General features: G+C 36.8%; 1 protein-coding gene and 1 pseudogene across 2 annotated transcripts in view; both read right to left on the reverse strand.

Moving 5' to 3' along the window:
- Positions 1 to 1,053: 1,053 nt before the first annotated feature.
- LOC307152133 (complement C3-like) overlaps positions 1,054 to 27,910 on the reverse strand; it is a 340,855-nt pseudogene continuing 313,998 nt past the window's right edge. The window contains exons 36-40 of the transcript XR_013824042.1: positions 11,603 to 11,692; positions 3,897 to 3,977; positions 3,727 to 3,810; positions 3,470 to 3,602; positions 1,054 to 1,710 (exon numbers count right to left, since the gene is read on the reverse strand). The product of XR_013824042.1 is annotated as a complement C3-like (transcript). The remainder of the gene's footprint in view (positions 1,711 to 3,469; positions 3,603 to 3,726; positions 3,811 to 3,896; positions 3,978 to 11,602; positions 11,693 to 27,910) is intronic.
- Positions 17,319 to 27,910, reverse strand: part of LOC307154737 (complement C3-like) — a gene marked incomplete at its 3' end in the record, with an annotated part of 31,251 nt that continues 20,659 nt past the window's right edge. Inside the window, exons 25-28 of the mRNA XM_079864823.1 lie at positions 24,849 to 25,008; positions 24,424 to 24,519; positions 21,981 to 22,137; positions 17,319 to 17,335 (exon numbers count right to left, since the gene is read on the reverse strand). Of these exons, the coding sequence (XP_079720949.1) occupies positions 17,319 to 17,335; positions 21,981 to 22,137; positions 24,424 to 24,519; positions 24,849 to 25,008 (430 nt within the window). The remainder of the gene's footprint in view (positions 17,336 to 21,980; positions 22,138 to 24,423; positions 24,520 to 24,848; positions 25,009 to 27,910) is intronic.

The following is a 27,910-nucleotide window of genomic DNA, read 5'->3' on the forward strand; positions in this document are numbered from 1 at the left end:
GTAATAGAGTTTGGTAAAAGCTGTTCATTCATTCACACACAGAAACGCGATTCATATTTAAACAGTCTTTTTGCGTGTACAGACACTATTGCGATTAGAACAAAGCAAATATAGAACTGACCTATTCCTCAGCTGGATCCGTTGCTTCTCGAAATGAAACTTGCAGCACTTCTGAGGTAAATTTTCCAGGATTATTATTAAGATAGTATTATTCCTCACAGTGTCGTAAAGTACATGACTCTGATTACACGCGGTGTGTGTTATCCAGCTGATTGTGGGTGTTCACAGGTTTGCATGAATGCCTCAGATCATTTGCGTTTGAATAACTGTGCTCTCCGTGGGCAGGGTCACATTAAAACTTAATGAGCTGAGATGAGAACGACTGACATCTCTCTTTTCATACATATCACATAAACTGAGAATTTTTTTTTTTTTTTTATATAAATTACTTCATTTAAAAGAATATAATTCAAGCTTCATGCCTGTATGCCTGTTTGACTGAGTATTCGCTTAGTTATAGTTCATTTTCGGACGTGTTTCAGAATGGACTTCACTGACAGAGAGAAAGCAGAACTTGCATCATGTTTATTTTTCTTTATTTGGCAAAAAGCACAACACTTTGTTTTTATTGCGAGTATACACAAAAATAGACACTTAACAGGATCGAATGATGTTTGACACTTGTATGTAAGATCAACGTCAACAGAGTATTTTGAGTCTCTTTTGCACTCCGACCCCATTGTCTTATGATTATAAAAATTAGATACAGATTTAAAATACCACACAAAACAAATTATAATGTTGGATTTGTGTTATTAGAATATTCTTGCAAGGCACTGTATATCACACCATGATTAATTAGTCAGGAGTCTAAAATAAACATTTTCATGTTTCATTCAGTCACCCCTTTTTTAAAATACAGAATTACAAGTATTTTAGCTCAAACATGCAAGAGATTATGTTTAATTTCCTGTAATCAACAAATGCTGTTTATATCCCAGTCAACAATTTGAGCTTCCAGGATACTCATGATGTGGTCACAATGATCTAAAAGTGTAACTTCACAGCGCACTCACTGTGGTCACCATTAAGATGTTTGCTTTAGTTGGGATCTTTGGCCTTGACTTTTTAATGTTAGTTTTTCTCTGTCGGCTGTAACTGTTTGTTATGGTGAGAACAGCAAGAGATACAGTGATCAAGTATGTTGGCTACTTTTTGATAATAAAGTTTTTATTATCATATACCAGGCAGTCACATTTCAGGGTTTAATCTCTGGTATCAATTTTGATTGATCATTTGTTTGTGTTTATATGTACACGTGGTTTTGCATTTTGGCTGTCTAGTTTGATATATTGGATTAAAGCGTTACATTGATAATGGTGTTTTTGGAGTTGTTTAATGATGTTGGAGCCTGACTTCAAACAAATGTTTATACGTCAACCCAATTTTCATTTTCAACAAACGTTTGACGTCTGAGCGATGTTGGAGCCCACGTCCAATAATATTTCTAGCTGGGGTGACTCACATTGTGACCATAGTATGAGCTGTGAGGTTGTTGACAGGGATAATTATACAACACATCCTCTTCTGAGGAGGCTATTCTGGAGCAAAGAGATGCCGATGTACTGTTCCCTGTATTCTCGAGTTTGGCTTTCCTCTCTTGTCGGCCAGTATTCAACCCAGGTGCGCTCTCCAAAGATGTACTGCAGACTAAAAACAAGTCAAAACAGACACAATTACCGACTTAACTACACTGTATGCATTTACGAAGCACATGCATCATTTTAGTATAAGGGTCAATGAACTATAAGGCATGTCGACAGTGATAAAAAAGGAGAATCCTTTGTATACATGTTGGTTTTTATACATTTTTGACAAACATTTAATACAAATTCAGTTTCACTTGTACAAAACATTTTAATAACAGGTCAAAATACGTGATATTTTGTCAGGTGTCTAATGGGGTGTTCTCAGTTTTATGGTTTCACAAATAGCTTCCTGCATAATGCTTACGTCACTAACTTTGTTTTGGCAGACAAAAGTTTTTCATATATTAATATTTTAGAAACAAAATAGCTTTTTTTTGTCTTTTACAAAATATCAAAGTTCACTTATGCCAATATTTCATTTTCTAAGAATTACATCCTTATTATCAGAATATTTCCTCCTTTAAATGGATCATGAACTGAAAATTTTACTTGAGGTTTTGACATATAAGTGGTCATCATACTATAAGAATTTTCTGCAAGTTTCAGAACTAAAAACTTCCTTGTTAGTCCAAAAACGCACTTGGTTACTAATGTAACCTTGGTTCCCTGAGATAACGGGAACGAGTACTGCGTCACTAGTCGCAATGGGAAAACTCCTTTTTCTCTGATTTACTGAAGTTAAAGGTTGTATCAGCGATTTCAGGCCCAAACATAAATGATCACATTCATCTAATCTTTCCTAACGATCCGCTAGCTGCCCGCCCCATAAGCAGGCCGTCAAAAAAACGCGTCTCTGTAGGCAGCCTAGGCTCTGAGATCTGCACACAAAAACAGTTGGTTTCACCACCACTCAAAACCAAAATAAATAGTGTTCCAACCAATCACCGACAGGGGGAGGGTGTTGTGAGGTTTTCGCGTGCAGCCGTCATAGGCAGCCGTGGACGAGCGCAAAACCTCACAACCCCCCTGTCGGTGATTGGTTGGAACACTATTTATTTTGGTTTTGAGTGGTGGTGAAACCAATTGTTTTTGTTTTTTGAGAAGAACTAATGTTAAAAAAGGAAAGGGTCAAGAGCCCAACTAAAGCAATTAATAAAACATTACCACCTAAACTTTTGTTAAATCTAAATAAGAACGTGTGTAGATGTATGACATAAATAAAGCCAAACTGATAAAATAATAAGTGCAATAATGTGTAATGGCTCGAAGTCAGTAGTTCTTGTTTCTCTTTTTTCTGTTCTTGTGTCTCTTTCTTTCAATGATTCTGCTGATTAACATCAGGTATCTTCAATAATGCTCAAACATCACTTAATCACTTAATTATCTCATTAACTTCAACACTGCTTCAGTGTTCATTTTAACACCCTGTAGTGTGGTATACTATTGATCAGCATTACCAAACGTGGACGTTTTCCACTAGAAACAAACATTGTTGTATTATTTTAATTTAATACTGTGAAGCTGCTTTGATACAATCTGTATTGTGAAAAGCGCTATATAAATAAACTAGACTTGACTTGACTTGACACATATGTACACTGAGGAGTGTTAATTTAACACTGGGGATTTTGCTGTGTATTCAAGTCATTTGGTATCAACTGCATTTCTTAATTTATTCAAGTCTATTCTAGGTTATTTAAAATGCATTTTGACAAAAAAACAACTGCCCCTTCATTGAGCCTAGAACAATATTCTACAGACATTAAATAAATTAAGCTCAGGCAAATCATGATATTTACAGACACACAGTGGACACTTACCTTTCTCCTTGGTTTGTCAGTTCAACATTGCCCATGATGAGGTACGACTTGCCTTCTACCAATCCCAAATATTCTCTGCAACTGGGACGAGCCAAAAATGGTTTGACTCTCCCCTCAGCATCATCATCAGTGCCTACAGGACAGAACAGGAAAAGATTAGTCTGGGACATCCATACATCAACCACAGTTCAAGAGTTACATGCTCTAAAAACATGTACTTCAAACTTTGATGGACACAAGTGAATACTGAACCGTACCTTCTTTCAGCACCTGCTCCACCTTCATGTCGTAACTGTCAGTGTCCAGTGCCAGATCCATCTTCACTACTCTGACTTTATAAACTGTCAAGCATATGTGCTATATCATTATTGTCATCAGATCTGTGAGACTTGATCTCAATGGCTGAGAAAGGAGAACATGCGTTTACCATAATCCATGTCAGATTCACAGGCTCTATCAAAACGCTCCTGTTCACTGACCCGATTCTTCTTCTGGAAACTGCAATTTTCTATGTTGAGAGATTTGAATTTTTTTTATATTTATACATTACACACACACACACACACACACACACACACACACACACACACACACACACACACACACACACACACACACACACACACACACACATATATACACTCACCTAAAGGATTATTAGGAACACCTGTTCAATTTCTCATTAATGCAATTATCTAATCAACCAATCACATGGCAGTTGCTTCAATGCATTTAGGGGTGTGGTCCTGGTCAAGACAATCTCCTGAACTCCAAACTGAATGTCAGAATGGGAAAGAAAGGTGATTTAAGCAATTTTGAGCGTGGCATGGTTGTTGGTGCCAGACGGGCCGGTCTGAGTATTTCACAATCTGCTCAGTTACTGGGATTTTCACGCACAACCATTTCTAGGGTTTACAAAGAATGGTGTGAAAAGGGAAAAACATCCAGTATGTGGCAGTCCTGTGGGCGAAAATGCCTTGTTGATGCTAGAGGTCAGAGGAGAATGGGCCGACTGATTCAAGCTGATAGAAGAGCAACTTTGACTGAAATAACCACTCGTTACAACCGAGGTATGCAGCAAAGCATTTGTGAAGCTACAACACGCACAACCTTGAGGCGGATGGGCTACAACAGCAGAAGACCCCACCGGGTACCACTCATCTCCACTACAAATAGGAAAAAGAGGCTACAATTTGCACGAGCTCACCAAAATTGGACAGTTGAAGACTGGAAAAATGTTGCCTGGTCTGATGAGTCTCGATTTCTGTTGAGACATTCAGATGGTAGAGTCAGAATTTGACATAAACAGAGTGAGAACATGGATCCATCATGCCTTGTTACCACTGTGCAGGCTGGTGGTGGTGGTGTAATGGTGTGGGGGATGTTTTCTTGGCACACTTTAGGCCCCTTAGTGCCAATTGGGCATCGTTTAAATGCCACGGCCTACCTGAGCATTGTTTCTGACCATGTCCATCCCTTTATGAGCACCATATACCCATCCTTTGATGGCTACTTCCAGCAGGATAATGCACCATGTCACAAAGCTCGAATCATTTCAAATTGGTTTCTTGAACATGACAATGAGTTCACTGTACTAAAATGGCCCCCACAGTCACCAGATCTCAACCCAATAGAGCATCTTTGGGATGTGGTGGAACGGGAGCTTCGTGCCCTGGATGTGCATCCCACAAATCTCCAACAACTGCAAGATGCTATCAATATGGGCCAACATTTCTAAAGAATGCTTTCAGCACCTTGTTGAATCAATGCCACGTAGAATTAAGGCAGTTCTGAAGGCGAAAGGGGGTCAAACACAGTATTAATATGGTGTTCCTAATAATCCTTTAGGTGAGTGTATATATATATTTATTAGGAGTGACCCTGAATAGACGAAGATTCGATGCTTCGATTGGAGGAGCCTGATTCGACTACCAATCTCACGGTCGAATCTTCGCAGAGGTGTTATGAAACGAGGATCATGCCACTTTGGCTATATGGGGGCGCTCAATGTCTGATTTCACATAGAACTACCGGTTTTCTGTCAATACGTCAATATTCAGCCTATTATGATAATGCTGTATATAAAAATGTGCAAAGTTATTATTATGCTATTATGCTTATATAATGCTGTATATAATATTTTTTAACGTGCGTGAATAAATCCAAACACCCCGTGACAGATTTAAGTTTCACTTTCAATCCGTGACCGACAGAGAAGCGTCTTGGCGGCAAGGATTTAAATATTTAACAATGTCTGGGATAAGAAAATCTAAAGTGTGGATGTACACCATCAGAAAGGATATTCTCCAAGGCTGGATTTAGCATCAGGAAAACCATGATTGCACTTCTGCTGGCCAATGTTAACAAGTTGGTTTTCCATGGGACATTCTAAAATGCTTAACGTGAAAAAAGCTTTTAAAACGCTTAAAAAGCACTTTAACGTGGCTTAATGTATGTACACAGTACACACTTTATTAAGAAACCATACTATGTGCAGATAAGCAGATGAACCCAGAATATGAATGCAATGCGTTCCTCCTATAGTAAAGCGTTTTCTTTACATAATTTGATATTTTATTTTAACTATTTTAGGAGATTAAGTCGTTAAACGCTTTTCACGTTTTAGAATGTATTTTATCCGCGTGCACAATTTGAAAAGACTCCAGCGGACACAGACAGAGTGAAAGACTGGATCTACCCACCCTCCCACTCCCACTCCCACTCCCACTCCCACTCCCACTCCCACTCCCACTCCCACTCCCACTCCCAATGCAGTCCAGTGGGTTCACCAGATTAGTCGCCGGTGGCTCGACCATGGAACAGGTGGTACTGGTTTACATGTTACCAGTAGCAAGCTTCCAACAAGCCTGACCTGACCAATGGTTCAGCACAATGGTGACCCAAAAAAACAACATTTTACAGTAAACTACTGTTGCCAGTATATACCTGTTTTTTAACTTACAATTTATTACTGTTAAAATACATTCCGTGGGTGTGTCTTTTTATCTTACACTGTTAACCCTTTCAACCCCACAGGAAAATTCTGTAGTGTCCATACTACACAAGAACTACAACTGACTTCCAGCCATTACACATTATTACACTTATTATTAACCAGTATGACTTTATTTCTGTCATACATCTACAGAAATTGTTATTGAGATGTTTAATTGAAAATGTTTGGTTTGACGTTACTGTTATGGAGATCAGTGTTTGCTTTAGTTGACAAAGTTCGGGAGGAGCACGTTCAGGTAATCAACCAATCAGCACAAGAGGAAGCTGGTATAAATAAAGCCTTTCCTCACCTTCAGTCTCACGACAAGTTTCTCAGCATCCCTCCACCACCCCATCACCTCACACTAGGCTGGGTCTACCCCAGTATAAGGGGGGAGTACTCTGGGTTCGGGCGAAATTCCGAGCTCGAAGCCCTCCCCTGGACAGCAAGCCAAATACGCATAAAGACTACATCAGATTCCATGAACGTGTGAACTCGTGAACTAATATTAGATTTTGTCTGGCTGCTTAAACTGTTTTTGCAAGCTACATCTGTAGACAAACACAAATGGATTGTGAATGTGGTTTGTTATATTGATGATGATGACAAAATCATTATATAGCCTGTTTATTCACTGATCTTATTCAGAGTTTAATCCTGTATCAAATGTGTTACATTACCACCTCTGTGAAGCTACAGCAATCAGTTACAATGACAATTTGTTTTAAACACATCATGCACAAAAAAAAAAAAAAAAAAAAAAAAAAAAAAGCAGCTACACATTGCTACATTGTATTGTTGAGATTAATATGCTGATTGTTGATCTAGGTCTGTATCTAAATCAAGCAGGAGTTAAAAATGTTTTAATTCACTATATGATTTCAATATCCTTCAGAATTACTGATTACAGAAACATTGCTGGATCTCACTCTGTACTCATTCACAGATATAGGATCAATATATAAGAAATAGCCACAAATTCAAATATTATACACAGGATGAGATCAGAGAATTCTTGCCACAACAAATGTACTTTATAAACTCACAATTACAACAGCCAGAGATAAACTAATGTTATAAAGTCAAGGGTCAAGAGACCAACTAAATCAAACACTGATCTCCATCATGGTGACAACAACATTTATTATTTTCAATAAAACATCAACAACTAAATCTCTGATAATTCTCAACAAGAACTTTTGTACATGTATGAAAGAAATGTTACACTGGTTTGTAAACTGTTTTCACACTCAGTGTGGCTGAAAGTCAGTTGTAGTTTTTGTGTTTCTCTTTTTTCTGTTCTTGTTTCTCTGTCCTTCAGTGATTCTGCTTATCAGTTGTTCATCAGTGTCTGAATTCTCTCTGTCAAGCGGACTATATTGTAGGGAATAGTGGATGAGGGCATGGGGTGTGATTTGGAACACAGAAAAGAGGCTTCTGAGTGTCGACTTTGAGTGCTGTTAATTCATAGTATTCCTGTAGGCCAGTGTTTCCCAAACCTGCTCCTGAAGGACCCCCAACACTGCACATTTTCTTTGTCTCCCTAATCAAACACACCTGATTCAACTCATCTGCTCATTAGAAGAAACTCTAGGACAGGGATGGGCAAATGCTGTCCTGGAGGGCCACTGTCCTGCAGAGTTTAGCTCCAACCCTGATAAACTCTCCTGTCTGTAGCTTTCTAGTAATCCTGAAGACATTGATTAGCTGGTTCAGGTGTGTTTGATTAGGGTCCCAGATAGACAGCAACCATAAAAATAATGTTAATGTGTCAATGTTAACTACATTGAATAAACATCTCTTTTGTTCCAGCAATTAATGTTGACATTTTTTGGAAATTTCATCCATATATCAATGGTGATGGTGTTGAGTCAATGTTACAATGTGATGTTGGTTCAACATGCTTGCACTCTCAGTAAATGAAACACAACTATAACTGACTTAAAGCCACACAGCCTGAAATCAACTGCAAATAAAAGACAATAAATCTCTCAAGATCTCAGCAGAAGGTCTTTTTGACAATTAACAGAGGTTTAGATGTTGATGTTTTATTGAAAATGTTTGGTCACCATTATGGTGATCAGTGTTTCCTTTAGTTGGGCAGTTTGACTCTTAGCTTTTATGAGAGTGTGTGCTGAAACATATCATTTATTGCAAAGAAAACCAGAAACAAAGATCATAATTCAGCATCAAAGTTCACTAATTTTACTCTGACCAAAAGTGGTAATTTGTTATTAAAAAGATATATTCACAAATAATACTTTCTTGCCACAGATGAGACAATCTGAATTTTGATTTTTAAAATACATTAAAAGAAAAATATTTTTAGATACACATCCAGACATCAAGAATCAGCATATGAATCTCAACAATGGTGACATGCTTCATGCTGCAATGCAAGTTGGGAGCCACCATAATATAAAACTAGCATGCATTGGCATGAACCATGTCACCATTGTTGAGATTTGTTTGCTGATTCTTGATGTCTGTGCCTTTAGCCTTTGTCTTCGCAACCGAAGACAAAGGCTACTATGCTTGTCCATGTTGCGATCGGAGCGCGCGCACAGCATCCTGTCAGTAGAATTCAGTTCTCTTTCGCGACTTATCACGCTTTTAATATTTATTTTCAATATAAAGCACATCCTGCTCTTTTCTTTCTCATTCATTCATTCATTCATTCATTCATTCTCATTCGTTTTGTTATTAATAACTTTAAACAGAATCGTCAACTGAAATCTGTGTGGATTATCAACAATATGACATTTATAGGACATAAAGGGTCTCTGCAGCAAAAGTGAAAGTACCAGCGGCCAGCGGGTGAAATGTTTTGAAATGTCTCTTTGCACAGCAAAGCACCCGTTTAAATAAAAGGATAAAGTTTATATAGCCTACTTTTACATTTTCGCTGCTGTTCTAAAATGATTTTCGCCATCACCTTAAACAAGCAGCAGCTGCTTAAATCCCAGTGCAGGAGCTGTAGGTTACCACAGAAACCTAAGTGGTTAGTTGATTGCTGTGGTGACTCTTGACACTCGCGAACAGCACTGAACACCCACGTCTAAACATTTTTTTATCGTTTGTTGGTAAAGGGTGAGAGACCTTGCGAGCCATATGATTTTTCCCTAAGAGCCAGGTGTGGCTCGCAAGCCATAGGTTCCCAACCACTGGTGTACACGAACACGAACTGCCGTGAGACTGGGCTGGTCTGACAGGGTGGGGGGCGTGGCATCACGATGGTGGCTCTCCATCGTGATGTCGGGGCACAACCCTATGACCAAACATTTTAAAACATTTTATTTGCAGTTGATTTCAGGCTGTGTGGCTTTAAGTCAGTTGTAATTGTGTTTCATTTTCTGAGAGTGCAAGCATGATGCTGAACCAACATCACATTGTAACATTGACTCAACACCATCACCATTGATTTATGGATGAAATTTCCAGAAAATGTCAACATTAATTGCTGGAGCAAAAGAGATGTTGATTCAATACAGCTAACACTGACACATTAACATTAGCAGACAGAGAGAGAGAGAGAGAGAGAGAGAGAGAGAGAGAGAGAGAGAGAGAGAGAGAGAGAGAGAGAGAGAGAGAGAGAGAGAGAGAGAGAGAGAGAGAGAGAGAGAGAGAGAGAGAGAGAGAGAGAGAGAGAGAGAGAGAGAGAGAGAGAGAGAGAGAGAGAGAGAGAAAGAGAAAGAGAAAGAGAGAGAAAGAGAAAATAAATGAAATAAACATTTATCTGTTTAACTCAGAGGTGGAGAATCCAGGGGTCAGAAAGTAAAAGTCCTGCCATATGTTTATTCCACCCATGAACTCACACAGCAAAAACTCCAGTGTTAAATGAACTCTCCTGGGAGTTTATTTGGCTCCAGACTCAAGAGTGTGAAAGTTAATGAGATAATTAAGTGATTGTTTGAGTGATGATTGAGCATTATTGAAGACACCTGATGTTAACAAGCAGAATCACCAAAGGAGAAAATCTCTTTTTTAAGTTACCATTATGGTGATCAGTGTTTGCTTTAGTTGGGCTCTAGACCCTTAAAATAATAACTTTAGATTTTGTTTGGTTGTTGTATCTGAGTTATAACTCTCAGATGAACAAAGAGAAACGTTGATCAGGTGGTGTTGGTTATGTTTTGACATAATCATAATTTGACCTGAATCATTAAACTCATTTAGAGAGTTAAGTTTACCTTGTTAATTACAGCAGCCTGTGATTCTAATATTATGCCATGTTAATCATTTTCAATGTAATCAGAAAGATTTCTTGAAAGTTGTTCTGATCAAAAGACTTTGAAAAAATATATTATTTGGACACACTGACACCAAGAATCAGCCTGTGATTCTCAACAATGGTGACAATAATAAAGCATGTTGCAGTGCATTCTGGGTGCCACCAATCAAAACTCATCCATGGCTCCCATCATGCATGAATTTATGAATAAATTATGATCTGAATTGTCTTGTTTTCCTAATTGAATATTCTTTTTGTCACCATTGTTGAGATTCATACACTGAATCTTGATGTCTGTGTGTGCCTTAAAGAAAGATTTTCTTTTTCTTTATCAGAACAACTTTTAAGAAATAATTTGAATTATATTGAAAAATCTGGATCTTATTCTATAGAATCACTGTGATGTTGTAATGACCAATATACATTTAAGTCAGAGATTAGGCTCTAAATGAGTTCAGTGATTCAGATCAAATTATGAATATGTTAAAATATAACCAACACCACCTGATCAACTTCTCTTTTTGTTAATCTGGCTATAATAACTCAGATCAACAGCCAAACAAAATCTAAAGATCATCATTTGAAGGTCAACTGACCAACTAAATCAAGCACTGATCCCCATAATGGTGACCAAAATTGTGATTTTTCTCCTTCAGTGATTCTGCTTGTTAACATCAGGTGTCTTCAATAATGGTCAATCATCACTCAATCAGTCACTTAATTATCTCATTAACTTTAACACTCTTGAGTCTGGAGCCAAATAAACTCCCAGGAGAGTTCATTTAACACTGGAGTTTTTGCTGTGTGAGTTCATGGGTGGAATAAACATATGGCAGGACTTTTACTTTCTGACCCCTGGACTCTCCACCTCTGGTTTAACTGCTGCATTGATTCTGGATGCCAGTACCTTCTGCACACCAGCAATGATCTCCACGACACAGGCTGTATATAGCGCCATCCTTCCTCTCAGGGTGGTAGAACTTTGTACAGCGAGCATCTAGAAAAAAAAAAAAAAAACGTATAAAAGATGACTGCTGCATTATTCTCTCAAATAGCTCTGGATAAAGTGTGTATGTACCAGAAGCTCACCTGGTGAGCGATATTCATACACAGTAGGGCTGTGCGATTAGGGCTGTGCGATATATATCGTGAGATTGTTATGCGCATCTCGTCAGTAAAGCCGGTTCCTTGATTAGTAGTAAATCACCATCACCTGCTTTCAGATGGAGCGGCATTTAGGGCTGAGGAGATAATTAAGTGATTAATTTAGTGATGATTGAGCATTATTGAAGACACCTGATGTTAACAAGCAGAATCACTGAAGAAGAAAATCACAAATTGTAAGTTACCATTAAGGTGATGGGTGTTTGCTTTAGTTGGGCTCTAGACCATTATATGTTTACTTTAATATTTACTGTTGTTTGTCTGCTGTTATTGATTTATAACAGTTAAATGAACAAAGTAAAATGTTATCTATCTTATAGTGTGGGTTATGTTTTGACATAATCATGCTGTGATCTGAAAAAGGAAACTTATTGAGATAGTTTGGTTTAACTTGTTAGCTGCAGTTTAGTGATTCGTCAGCCTATGATTATCAGCATTTTACTTATAATTCTAAATATTTAATAAACATTGTTCTGATCAAAAGACATTCAGATAAATTCATTTAAAACACAGACATCAATAATCAGCCTGTGAATCTCAACAATGGTGACAATAATAAAGCATGTTGCAGTGGCTGCCACCAATCACAACTCATTAATGGCTCCCATCATGCATTGCGGTATGAATAAATTATGATCTGAATTGTCTATGTAATTTACTTTTCCTAATTGAATATTCTGCTCCTCACCATTGTTGAGATGCATAGACTGAATCTTGACATCTGTGTGTGCCTAAAATAATGATTTTTTTTTTTAAGCAACTTTTAAGAAATCCTTTATATTATATCAAAAATGCTGGGCATTTATGCAGATTCACTAACCAACAACATAAATCGAAGTCAGAAAGAAGGATTTTAATGAGTTCAGTGATCAAGTTCAAATGATGATTGTCATAATATAACCTACACCATCAGATCACTTTTTTTTTCTTTGTTTATCTGTCAGTTATAACTCAGATATAGCAGCCAAATCAAATCTAAAGTACACATATAATGGTCTAGAGTCCAACTAAAGCAAACACCCATCACCTTAATGGTAACTTACAATTTGTGATTTTCTCCTTCAGTGATTCTGCTTGTTAACATCAGGTGTCTTCAATAATGTTCAATCATCACTAAATTAATCACTTAATTATCTCATTAACTTAAACACTCTTGAGTGTGGACTCATACACTCCCAGGAGTGTTAATTTAACACTGGAGTTTTTGCTGTGAAAGAGCCGTAGTTAACTGACAAGCTGAGCCATATCGCATTAAGTATCGCTGGCGATACGTCCGCGATATTAATGCGATATGGCTCAGCTTGTCAGTTAATTACGGCTCTTTGTAGTAAATGCCGCTTCATCTGAAAGCAGGTGATGGTGATTTACTACTAATCAAGGAACCGGCTTTACTGACGAGATGCGCATAACAATCTCACGATATATATCGCACAGCCCTAATACACAGTGACTGCAGCAGGTTGAAGGAGTCCCACATTACGCATTTTGTGCATTCTGAAGGAAACTGTTTTTTTATTTTTATGATAAACCTAATGAGACAGAAATCAAAGCACATTTATGACAGTCACAAAACTTAACATTACTATTAATATTACTTAAAGGTGCATTAAGCAACTTTTCATGTTAAAAATACCTGTTTTTCTAACCCATACATGCTTAAACAATTGCCTGATGGGCTGAATGAGCCCTTCTCTGATCACTGCGATTGCCTCTATAATCCTGTACAGTAAAATAAATAAGAGGGATTCGGGCCGAATCTGAGACTGGGCGTGACGTCATGCGCGTTCAGTTGCAGTGTTGCAGTTTCATTTGTCGCCAGAGGGGGGCATAGTTCTGCAAAAACTCAGAGACTTGCTCTTTGCACCTTTAACATTACTATTAATATTAAGGCAAGACACCACAGGTGAATAAGGTATTTTTTAACTAATAGACAATCACCATACTTTTCCAGTTCATCAAGACATTACATTTTATATTACAAGTTTTCTGAAATGCAGATGATGAAATACGCATATGAGGCATTATCTAATTAAAAATGAACTCATTTGCATTCATTTCCAGGACTGAAATCAGAGCATTGGATAAAGCCAGGTTACAAATTCTTGGTGTGTGTAAGTGCTGCTGAAGTTGAGATTTCTGAAAAAGAAAAAGAAAACCTCACAAGAAATGTATTGCGATTTAAATCTACAACCTCAAATAAACACTTAAATGTGCATTTCAGATGTTTTCTTTCCACTAGTCTGAAAGAAAGTCAACTTATAGAAGCAAAATCTCAAAATTGACCAGTGCAGGAGAAACAAACAAACAATGGTTGTATGTGTTTTTTATAACAATGCATGGATTTAAAAAGTTTGTGTCATTTATTTGATTAAACAGATTTTGCCAGACATTGGTTAGAAAGATCGTCCTTTTCTACCATGTCTGCCATATTATGTATATACAAAAATTAATTGGATGAATGAAAAAAAAAAATTCAGTGTATTAAAGGCATAATGACATGAGAAACCTAATTTTCTAATCTAATGCTCTTTTGACATACAAGATGTCATTGTACCATAACAAATTGTGTATGTTTAAAAACTCAAAACTTCCTTGTTAGTCCATAAACAGCTTTTATAGAAACCAAGCTGCAAAAACGACCCATTTTCACTTCCTTTTCTTTGACATCATAGAGATTGACATGGACTGCCTACACACACAGATCTACTTCTTCATCATGAGCTCTTTGTCTCTGATCACTGACAGATGAAGTGACAAGCAGAAGAAAAATGATTCAATGAACTAAAAATAACATTAGCTTCCAAAGAATCCAAATACTAGTAAAAGTTTATTTCCAACTATTTGAATGTCTCAATAGAGCATTATGTGTTTGTTCGGTACATTTCACTGTGGATTCAGATGATCTATGTTGGCCTGTTGTGACTTTCAGAAGAAGTCATTGGAGTTTAGTGTCAATAAAAGCTCTTTTTGCTTTTCAGTTATGACACTTACATTATATTTACAGTTCACTTCTACACAGCAAAATCCCCAGAGTTAAATTAAGGGTATGTTTACCCAAAAATGGTATGCTTAAATCTGAGAAGTTTTTCCTTTGAGTTTTCCACATACAGACGACACCATTGTCAAAACGATCCCCAATCACACAGATCCCCCAAAATGACTAAAATGCTGTATTCTGCTGACAAGGCCATTAGATGGCGATGAAACACTATAGATCAGTGGTTCCCAAACCTGTCCTGAATGACCCCCAACACTGCACGATTTCTTTGTCTCTCTAATCAAACACACCTGATTCAACTCATCAGCTCATTATCACATGGGTTAATGAGCTGATGAGTTGAATCAGGTGTGTTTGATTAGGGAGACAAAGAAAACGTGCAGTGTTGGGGGTCCTTCAGGAGCAGGTTTGGGAAACACTGCTATTGATTGAACACGTAATATGTATGCAGTCATCATTTTCAGAGATTTGCATTTGTCTTGTTTACACGGAGACTGTTTTCAAAAACTTGCACTTTGAAATCAGTTGAAACCAGTTTTCAAAAGTTTGAGTTGTCAGGCACCCACAATGCTGTTGTCGTGTAAATGAATGGCCAAAACGCATAAAACATTTTATGTTTTTAGCTGAAAATGGTGTTGTGTAAACAGCCCTTAACTCTGCTCAGAGTACATATGGTCCCACTCTAAAGAGTGTTAAAGTAACTCTGAATCAGAGTTGAAGCTAATAAAATAATTAAATGATTAATTAAGTGATGATTGAATGTTAGTGATGAACACCTGATGATAACAAGCAGAAATATAGTTGCAAGCAGCGATACGGGGCCAAGCCCCTGAAGCAGCAGCAAAAGCAGTCCAGAGCAGGAAGAGCAAAAACAGCAGAAATTGAACATACATGATAAAACAGCTGGTCCAGAAGTACAGGTAAAAATGAACTTAAAACGAACAGAAGTTCAGATGAGAATGAACAAAACATACTTATTTCTAATCCAAGAGAAAGAAAGATTAGTATAATACTTGAATAGCAAAGATAACAAAAAAATCACAGATTTAATGTCTTCTTTTCTCTTCAGTTGATTTCATCTAAGGCTGTGGCTGAAGTCAGTTGTAGTTCTTGTGTTTCTCTTTTATTCTGTTCTTGTTGTTTCTCTTTCCTTCAGTGATTCTGCTTGTTGACAGCAGGTGTTCATCATTAATGCTCAATCATCACTTAATTAATCACTTAATTATCTCTTTAACTTTAACTCTGACTTAAGAGTTACTTAAACACTCTTTAGAGTGGGACCATATCTAAGCAGAGTTAATTTAGCTCTGGGGATTTTGCTGTGTATATAATATTCTCATGATGAAGTTTTTCTAGCTTATTTGCAGTTCACTTAAATAGTCCTGCAGTGTGATTTTTAATAGTTCAAATATCTGCAATGTATGTTTCTTAATATGTAAATTTCATATCCTCACAGCACCTCTGTAGGACCTCCTTCATGCTTTTGAAATCCTGTCAGTAAACCGACATCCAGAACAGTCCTGGCATCTGCTGTTTGGTTTTTGTATCTGTGGGGATGCATAAATCTCTATATAATATATTATTTACAGGTTTATGAACTCAGTCCCTGTTTGTGCATTAAAACAAGAAGGTTGAAACTTGAAGAAGAAACTTGGTCATATTTTCACTCACAAGATTTCCACAGTAAGCTTGTAGCTTTCAATGGCTCCAAGGAAATGTACTGCATGGAAAGATAATTCAGATACTGATATTACACACTGCGAGTTTCAGTTTTACAGCTATGAGCAATGAAACAACTTTCGATCTTACCGCCATGCTCATGTTCCATTTTGACACTCAAATCAAAGAGTTTACAGTCCGATTTATTAACAGGTTTGGCATAATACACTGTGAACACCTGAAAAAGGCCAAAAATACTTTCATATACATTATGTCTTTGTTTTCCATTTATAATATTAATAATGTTCATTTCTCAAACAGTAGAATAGACAGACAGACAGACAGACAGACAGATAGATAGATAGATAGATAGATAGATAGATAGATAGATAGATAGATAGATAGATAGATAGATAGATAGATAGATAGATAGATAGATAGATAGATAGATAGATAGATAGATAGATAGATAGATAGATAGATAGATAGCAAATGAAATGAGGAACTCGATTTTTAGTTTAGTGCATGGTATCTTAAAGTTTTACAGTTTGGAAAACTGGAAAATATGTAGTTGTTTTTTTCTACTGTGTAAACACTCAAACTCACTGTGAGAGTTGCTGTTCCAGTTCCTGTTGCAGTCACATTCAAGTATTTATTTAGCAAGATCTGTTGAATGAACAAGCGCAGATAATTGTGTCATCAGAACAATCAAATAAATGATGTAATAGTTGATGTGATCCATTGAAGTTGTGTTCATGTCATGAATGGCAAAGCTTCCATAATTCCTCATTCACTGCAATCTTTAACTTATTTTGTCATCTGGAAAAGGAAAAAAAAAAACATCAGCAATGCGTTATACCTGGTCTGTCCATGCAATATGTACATTCTGTCTTTTAAAAATCCATCTGGTAGGTCTGCTTATTCCTTCCACTGTGAGCTCCAAATCCAAGCTTTGTAGGTTCTTCATCTCTGTATGATATTCAGCCACGGCCTGGAACACCATGATGGTCGCCTAAAACAAGAGCATCCAAATATGACTTTTCTTCTACTGTTCTACTTTAAGACAAAATGAGAAATTCTGAAGAATGTTTGTGTCAGATATTTTCACATAAAAGTGATCACAACGGTATAGTAAAAAAGTACTTTAGCATCCATTTTAAAGGGGACCTATTATGCTCACTTACAGGTTCATTGTTTGTATGGGGTCTACTATAATACATTTACTTCACTTAATGTTCAAAAATATTAGTTTCTTACAATATACATTGTTGCAGCGCACATTTTCACCCTCTGTTTTAGCTTTGGTTTCTTTAAAATCTGCCTTTCAAAAAGCTCAGTCTGTTCTGATTGGTCAGCTGGCACGAGTCTGTTCTGATTGGTCAGCTGGCACGAGTCTGTTCTGATTGGTCTGCCGCTTAGAGCTTGTGCTGGAAATGTAATATCCCTTACCATAACCAGTGAGTATCAGCTCCAGAGGCTTCCTGAGATGCTGTAAACACGTACGCTAACTATGGCATCAGTGTTGCCATATCAGTTTGAGTCTGAGTCGGATAATGACAGTCAAGAAGAACAAGTTGATCGACCCGAAGCACCTCCGTAAGCAAGACTTGTGAACCACTGTTTCTTAAGTTCATCTGCTTTAGGAAAGCCACAGTTAAAGGGGGTTTAGATTCAGGGTGTCTCTTGGACGTGGTGACAGCACACTACTTACTAACTCAACCAGGCCTCACTCCTTTTTTTGCATATGCATTGGGCGGAAATGTTAAGTTTTAGTAAACTTTAAGCTAAAGTTCAAGTATATATTTGGTCATCATTATGCTGATCAACATTTCCTCTAGTCCCCGCAGTTTGACTCTTGTCGTTTTATGGGAGTTTGTTGTCTTTGAAACAATGTTTACCAAAACATATAATTAGTTGCAAAGGAAGCCAGCATTGAAGATGATCAGGTGAAGTAGTATTCAGCATCATAAAGTAGAATAATTCACTTATCTTATCCTCGGCCAAAAGTGGTTATTTATTATTAATAGACTATATTCACCAACAATACTTTCTTGCAACAGATCAGATTTTTGATTTTTAAATACACTGTGGGTATTTTTTTGACACACACAGACATCAAGCTGGTAATGCTGTTTGTGGAGTTGTTTAATCCTCCTCTGCTGAGATCTTCACAGATTTAATGTCTTCTTTTCTCTTCAATTGATTTCATCTCCGGAAGTCAGTTGTAGTTCTTGTGTTTCCCTTTTCTTCAGTGATTCTGCTTGTTATCATCAGGTGTCTTCAATGCTCAATCATCGCTCAATTAATCACTTAATTATCTAATTAACTCTAACACTGCTTCAGTGTTACTTTTAACACCCTGCTGGTGGTTCCCATATAAACACCGAGCGGTGTTAAATTTAAAACCGGGGAATTTACTGTGTGTGTGAAGCAATCGGTTTCCCAAATGATACGAGTTACCTTCCATGGTATTTTTACGGTAATATACTGTAAAAAAGGAGAGCTGTAAATTAATGGTAAAGGGCTGTAAATTACAGGACATTGCTGGCAACCAGCTGCCAGTAGATTACCGTTATTTTACAGAACAAAATTTTTTACAGTGCTGACAACACTGTTTTGGGTCACCATTGTGCTGAAGAGTAGAGCCTGTGCTTCAGTTCAGGAGAAGATCTAGAAACATTGATGATTTGCTGCATGTTGCTTTATTTAACAGGTGGTGACTGTGTAGTAGTTGATGACGCAGTGGAAATCTCTTTATTTACAATATTTTTTATAGTGGTCTCAAATGAAATAAGTTCACAGTAATACTTTGCTCACATTATTAGTGCATTATAAATATTATTTAAATGAAATTTGTTCAATTGAAGGCAGTCAGTTTCTGCGAAAGGAAACAAGTTAACCTGAGTTTGAATTTAGAGCATGGTATTTTTACAATAACATACTGTAACATTACAGTAAAGAACTGTAAAATAAACAGTAAATTACTGGCAACAGTGTTGTACTGGCAACACGCAGTGTTGCAGTGAGATAATTATTGGAATATGTAAGTGATTGTTGAGCATTAGTGATGAACACCTGCTGTTAACAAGCAGAATTAATTCATTCATTCAAACCTTTATTTAACCAGGATAAAAAACTCCTTGAGATTAAAAATCTCTTTTACAAGAGCGTCCTGGCAAGTGGCAGCAGCTCGGTTTCAAATAGACATAGAGACACTTACAGGTAAATACATAGACACACATTCACGCATCATATTCAAACAACATCATCATTAAAAAATAAAATAAAATAAAAAAACCTGTGTCCTAAATCAATTTAAAAACAGTGACAGACAGACTGCCTTTCTGCAAGGTCCTTTAAAAAGCCTTTAAAAGAATAAAGTGAGACCAACTCCTTCAATTGTAGTTCATTTTGAAGCTGCAAAATTAAAAGCCTTTTTGCCAAAGTCAGTGCGGGTTTTAGGGACCGTCAATAAAACAGATCCTGTGAACGCAGGTGATATGTCCCTGCAGACCTCGAAAGGATGTAAGTGTTCAGATAAGGAGGAAGAAGTCCTAATACTGCTTTATAAATAAAAAGATGCCAGTGCACTTTTTAGAATCACTGAAGGAAAGAGGAACACACAAACAGAAAATAGAGAAACACAAGAAATACAACTGACTTCCAGCCATTACACATTATTACACTTATTATTACCCAGTATGACTTTATTTCTGTCATACATCTACAGAAGGCGTTATTGAGATGTTTAATTTAAAATGTTTGGTTTGTAGTCACTATTATGGAGATCAGTGTTTGCTTTAGTTGGGATGCTGACCCTTGACTTTTTAACATTAGTTTTTCTCTGGCCGCTTGAACTGTGTTTTTGTAAGCCACACTTACACACACACACGGTTTGGGAATGCAGTTTGTTAAATTGATGATCACGACAAAATCATCTAGCCTGTTCATTCACTAATTTCATTCAGACTATAATCCTGTATCAAAAGTGTTACATTACCACCACTGGGAAACTACAGCAATCATTCACAATGATGAATTTTTTAAAACACATCATGCACAACAAAAAACGGTATCTTGTGGAAACACAGAGATATAAAAAATCAGCACATGAATCTCAACAATGGTGGCAATAAAAATAAAAATAAATAAATCATGCTGTAGTGAAAGCTGGGAGATTTATACTAGCCTCGACGCAGGATGCATTGCGACAAGAAACTTTTGATTGTCACCATTGTTGAGATTAAAATGCTCCTTTTTGATGTCTGTGTGTGTCTTAGACAAGCAGGAGTTCAAAATGTTTTAATGAACTATATGATTTCAATATCCTTCAGAATAACTGATTACAGAAACATTGGTGGATCTCATGCTGTAGATTCACAGACATATGATTAATAAATATTAAATATCCATAAAATGTTAAACTGGTTTGTAAACTGTTTGCACACTCAGTGTTGCTGGAAGTCAGTTGTAGTTTTTGTGTTTCTCTTTTTTCTGTTCTTGCTTCTCTGTCCTTCAGTGATTCTGCTTATCAGGTGTTCATCAGTTTCTCACTTCACTCTTCACTCTGTCAAGTGGACTATCTTAGTGAACTAATGTAGGGAATAGTGAATGAGGGTATAGGGTGTGATTGTGAAAACAGCCTCTGAGTGTGGATTTTGAGTGCTGTTAATTCACAGTATAGTTATTTTCTCGAAAACGACAAATATTACCCAGAATGCACTGTTTTCTACAGTATATTACTGTTTTAATGGAAAATGGTATGAAACTGTCAGAATTTGTGCCTTTTTTACAGCAAGGCTTAACAGTGCATCTCAGAATGTGTGTTCCATGTTTGTAATTTCACCGCTGTTACATATAATATAAAATAAAATATTACTGAATATTACATAAAATAAAATATTACTGAAGTCCATCACTGCTCTTTCCCATGAACGTGACTAATCTGCCAATGTAATTACAATCGTTCAGAAAACCGTGCTAAAGCGAGTCTTGAGGGTGAGAAAGGGAGGGGGAAGCGAATCCATAGCCAGAAACTATTGCTTTGAGTATTTGAGGAGGCAAACCTCCCTTCATATATGAACCAATCATCGTAGAGATGTAATTTACTTGAAATTAGTTTTAACTGCTTCTGTTGGTAATCTAGCAAGTGAATTCATTATGGAGGGTAGAGATACTGAACATGTAATCGCCATTAAATTTACCAAGCTGCAGCTCCAAATTTAAAACGAAGGAAGACACCAGCTGGACATCACAGGACAGTACACCAAACTGAGCATCAGTCATCTTCACTAAATATGACTGAACGTGCTCTTTTAATATAGACATTTAAATAGACAGCAGAATGGTTATTTTTCTTCAAATGATAGATGAGTGAAATTATATTTAAATCGTCTTGCTATATGTGTGTCTAAAAGTAAAAAAAAAACATAAAAAAACTTAAATTAAGTAAGCAAATACAAACCTTCTAACTGGGTGGAATGCCTCATCAAGATCTCTTTATTGAGTTTTTCAGCATTGGCCATGGCGTAGGACGTCATCGCAACAGCGTAAGGATTGGTCAGTTGTGGAAGTCGACCTTCTAAGAATGCAACAGCCCTCCTGATACTTTCATGCAGACTCTATAAAGTGTGTGTAAGAGGTTAGACTTAGATAAAATCTCAAGACCCTGCATTCTCTTTCATTCTGTTGCATATAGATGTTTCTGAAAACAAATGCATGAATATTAATTTGGTCGTGCTGATGTTGCACTCAAAAAAAAAATTGTGTCTAAAAATAAGATTTATGTATTTGAATTGCATAACAAATTCCCATGCATTTGGATTACATAGTTTTAACATAAACCAATCAATAATCTGAATGTGATTCATATTTTTAAGTCATATCTAAATGAAACAGATAAGATTTATGTAATTGTATTAATAAACTGAATGTGATTTATATTTGTCAGTCGTATGTAAATGAAACGGGTAAGATTTATGTAATAGTACACAGAAAAACGCCCATGTTAAATTAACACTGCTCAGTGTTCATATGTGTGCACACTACAGAGTTAAAGCGGTGTTGAAGTTAATGAGATAATTAAGTGATGATTGAGCATTAATTATGAACACCTGCTGTTAACAAGCAGAATCACTGAAGGAAAGAGAAACACAAGAACTACAACTGACTTCAGCCACAGTCTTAGATGAAATCAACTGAAGAGAAAAGAAGACATTAAATCTGTGAAGATCTCAGCAGAGGAGGATTAAACAACTCCACAAACAGCATTACCAGCTTCACTTATTACTAACCAGACTGACTTTATTTCATTTCCGTTTTAATGAAATCAATAGTTGTATTTTAAAGTCACCACGATGGTGGTTAGCGTTTGCTTTAGTTGGACTCTTGACCATTGACTCTTTAATATAATATTTTCTCTGGCTGCTATAATTATGTGTTTATAAAACACTTTTGTTGCAGTGAAAAAGCCAAGAGAAAATGAGATCAAGTGATATTGGCTGTTTATTGATGAAGATGTAAATCATCATATTGTGGCCTGAATCACTTATCTTTTTCAGTGTCTAATGCTTTGATTATTGGGCTTATGTGATTTTGTTTTATTTATTATAGTAGCTGTGTGACCTGACAGCATTAGATCCAACAGTTAATCAAATAATATAAAGAATTTTAAAAACATTTAGTGCATTAAACTTTCTCTTCTACATTATTACTTAGACATCAAGAATCAGTGTATGACTCTCAACAATGGTGACAATCAATGAAACGCTTCATACTGCAGTGCATGCTGGGTACCACCAATCAAAACTCACCCATATCTCCCAGCATGCATTGCGGCATTATTAAATTATGCATCAGGATTTTTTGTATCTTTTGTCACCATTGTTGAGATTCATATGCTGTTTCTTGATGTCTGTGTGAGTCTAAGTAATGCCATAGATGAAAGGTTTTTGTGCACTAACTATTAAAAAAATAAAAAGTATATTTTTTGATAAACAACACTGTTAGATTTCAGGCTGTAAAATCAAATGGCTTCTGTTATGAATAAAACAATATTAAAAAGCATTAAACACTGAACAAGGACAAGCAAATGAGGCAATTACATGATGATGACTTTGTCGTCATCATCATCAATAAACAGCCAACATCACTTGACCTCTTTTTCTCATGGCTTTTTCGCTGCAACAAACGTGTTTTATAAACACATAATTATAGCAACCAGAGAAAAAGTTATATTAAAGAGTCAATGGTCAAGAGCCCAACTAAAGCAAATGCTAACCACCATCGTGGTGACTTTAAAATACAACTATTGATTTCATTAAAACGGATATTAAATAAAGTCAGTCTGGTTACTAATAGGTGAAGCTGGTAAAGCTGTTTGAGTTGTTTAATCCTCCTCTGCTGAGATCTTCACAGATTTAATGTCTTCTTTTTTCTTCAGTTGATTTCATCTAAGACTGTGGCTGAAGTCAGTTGTAGTTCTTGTGTTTCTCTTTCCTTCAGTGATTCTGCTTGTTAACAGCAGGTGTTCATAATTAATGCTCAATCATCACTTAATTATCTCATTAACTTCAACACCGCTTTACCTCTGTAGTGTGCACACATATGAACACTGAGCAGTGTTAATTTAACATGGGCGTTTTCCGGGGAACTATTACATAAATCTTACCTCTTTCATTTACATACGACAGACAAATATAAATCACATTCAGTTTATTAATACAATTACATAAATCTTATCTGTTTCATTTATGTATGACTTAAACATATGAATCACATTCAGGAGTATTGATTGGTTTATGTTAAAACTATGTAAACCAAATGCATGGAAATTTGTTATGCAATTCAAATACATAAATCTTATGTTTAGACCCAATTTTTTTTTTGAGTGTGCTGACTGTACTTACATCAACTGATCCAGCACAGATCTCTCTGCCCTCTTGCATGGCAATCACAACAAAGGCCGTCAGAGAGGCATCAGCATCTTTACCTTGTACGTCACCCTGGAATAAAGCACACATAAACAGACTTTATCACAAATGATTCTAATAGCTGAGTTTTGGTTTGGCTGGTCAGCATGGCCCCATTAGAGGATGCTCTGTCTGGTAAAGTTATAATATAATAGCACACTTTGTGCTTCAATGAACACTTTCAGCTCCATGAAGATCTTACAATAGAATTGGGCCTATACCTTGGCACATAATGTTTTTTCTTTGTACTGTAGTTTACTGTAATCATTTCATGCACAACTACTGGTATACCATCATTGCCTCCAACCAGGTGAACTCAAATACAGTCAGTCATGACAATCATAAGATAACATTCAACTTACCACCATCTTTCCATGAATTACAGGTGAATCCTCTTTAAACGAGCCATCTGCCAGCTGTTTGTGGAGAACCAGCCACTTGAGGGCGCTGCAGAGCACATGGTCCTCCATAGCAATTAAGTTATTGGCCATGATGAAGACTTTAGCCACATATGCAGTCAGCCTTTAACAGCCAAGCAGGATAATAAGGATAATAATTAAGCTCATGAAAAGTCTTAAATATCTTAAATGGCATAAGAAAAGTCTAAGTTATTTCAAGAGGTTTTCAATTTTAGGACTGAAAAACAGTAATCGTGATACTGCTTAATGTGACTGTTAAAGTCACCAGAAAATCAAAATGGCCATTTAAAAAAAAATAAAACATAGCAGTATTTAATATAAATGATTTATCTGTGCACATCATCATAAAAAAAAGCATATATCTGCACACTCATTATTGTGGTGCATTGTGGGATTGAATGAGTGCACACGATAATGTCCACTATGGTTTCGGACACCACTACAAATGAAGGTCCCCTCAAATAGTGATCTATTTAAGGGTATAGGGGCGATTTCGGACACAGCTTTGGTGAAATAACTTGCAGGAGAACGGGAGGACACAGGCAGAAGCAGGACACATGATGATAGGGTGAACACAATCAAGCAAACGAGGAATAAACAAGTGCTGCGTCTTAATTCGCCTACTTATACTACGCCCTGAAAGTATATACTTTTTGTGAAGAAAAAGTACATACTTTTGAGTGTGTAGAAGAATAGTAGATAAGCTTTAGGACATACTATCATGTCATATGGTTGCTCTCTGATGCATCCTGTCACAGTAAACTGACCTGTCAATCATCTTGTCAAAGATAAATCCTCCACATTTCATTTCATTTCCTACCGTATTGAGAAGTACGTTGATCTGCAGTCGTGGCGTGGGTCTTTCTTGCGGAGACTCTTCTCATATTCATGCATAACAATGATTTAAAAGTTAATGGCCAAACGGATCTTTATAAAAGTCGACCTTGTTATTGCAGATGAAATATAACATGGATAACATTAAATAAATATTTTTTTATCAGGTTAAACTTTGACTAGTCACTCAAACCTTTATCTAAACCTCTCATTGTCGTTTGCGCATATCCGCCATGTTTTGTAGTTTTTTTTAACACTTTTTACTCGTGTTTGTAGTTCCTGCTCCAAAGCGCAGTGGGTTATGGGTAATATTAGCTGTTTTGTGCTGCGTTCCAGTCATAGACTGTAAAAAATATGGACAAAGCGTCTGTGACGTCACCCATTGACTTTCTGAAGAACGGTTTTGAAGCCGTTTATGGGGGGTATGGGCGGCGCCATCTTGGAAAATCTTGCGAAATCCTAACCCCGCCCACCTTCTGGCCAATCCATATATGGGTAAAGGACGTGAGTCCGGTTATTCCAAGTACAGAACAGCACGCGTCAGCTTGCTCTGCTACTCCGGTTAAAAAAAACAAAAATCGCCTGTTAGATATACACAAGACGAATTATATCTCGTGTTTAACCACTACAGAGACGCCAGAGTCAGCGGCAAACGTCAGAACGACTAGCCGAGGAAAGGCTGTTCCAGGCGGGGTACATGAGCGCCGAGCGCCCGGTGATCTCCTGCATCTCACAACCTGGATAAAATTTTCATAAATCTTTATAAATGTCATGTTCTGTAAGAATACTTTGCATTTAGTTTGTTACTTTCTCCCCCTAGTGGTCATCTAGGAGTAATTCATTGTGTTCATATAATTCTTACATTGCTTTCATTGGTTGATTTTATCACATGATGCAGTCTGATCAGGAAACACATCAGTAGTTATATTCCATGCGGTCAGCTTGCAGCTCTAGTCACCTTATCCTGTCTCCATTTCTGTTTGTGCCTTGGGAAAGCATCGCTTGTAAGTTGTATTTGAATTTATAGTTAATTACATTGATACACATGCGTCATGTAAGACGTTCTGTGATGTTACTTGAATATTTATTTGTTAACATGTGAAAACTGTTATTGTATAGCCTTTCATAGTTTGTTAGTTTAGCTGTTGAGCTGCACATACTATATTTACAAGTTATTTACAGCTATAAGCATATCAGCTGAATGTAATATATGTTACAACTTTGTAGCTTAAAGGTGTATTATTTTATGTCTGTTAATGTATGACGTGTTTGAATAGCATTCAGTGATTGGTGCTATCTTTCTGTATCATTTCAGTTTTACAAAGATTCCTTCTTGAGAATTACGACAACAGTAAAGAGGCCTTGAACTTTACTCCAGCCTCTGACTTTCTCTTGAAGCCTGTTAGCTATCTGTCGATTTGTGTACAGTCACACACACTGAGGACAGAATAATAAATAAACCAGAGATTTGAGCTTTAAACAACTACATTCTCGCCTGAAAAACTCTTAAAACTACATTTCATGATACAGAAACAGTAGTATTATATTTCAACTGTATATTAAAAAATGGCGCTTCTTATGTTGTCATTCTCCTTGATGCAGCCTATGCTCGTTATCAGCTGTCAATCAAGCTGTCAATCAAAGTTAACCACGCCCTTATTTGTCATACATTTTATATCTAAATACGATCTAAACTAACGAGTTAGAAAAAAATTCACCCCCCTCACAGTTGTCAGGCACTCGGAACCTATCGAAAAATACAATAAAAGTCCATGGGACCAACCTGTAAAAACATGAATTTATGCTGTGAAAACGGACATTTTAACATGGGGGCTATGGACATTTGCTCCCTTTTGGGACCTGCCCCTAGCGGATTTTCAATGTATTGCAGTTTTTCGCACTTCCGGGTAGGCTTCATTTTTCAGATTAGAATGTTGCCCCTTGGTTCCAGTCCACTTTTAGACACGCACTTGCAAACTTCCCTAAGCACTTCCCCTCGGGGGAATCCCCGCCGCCATTTTGAAGTGCGTTCCACTTCGTGAAGTGGACGAGGGAAGTTAATATGGACAGACCCTCGTTCCCTCGAGTTTGACCGAGGGAGCAAGTCTACTTCATATGTAGGCCTACACTTCAGGCACCTATATGTCCCACAATGCAGTACGATTGTGACG

Source organism: Squalius cephalus (genome assembly GCF_949319135.1).
Source record: "Squalius cephalus genome assembly, chromosome: 2".
NCBI lineage: Eukaryota > Metazoa > Chordata > Actinopteri > Cypriniformes > Leuciscidae > Squalius > Squalius cephalus.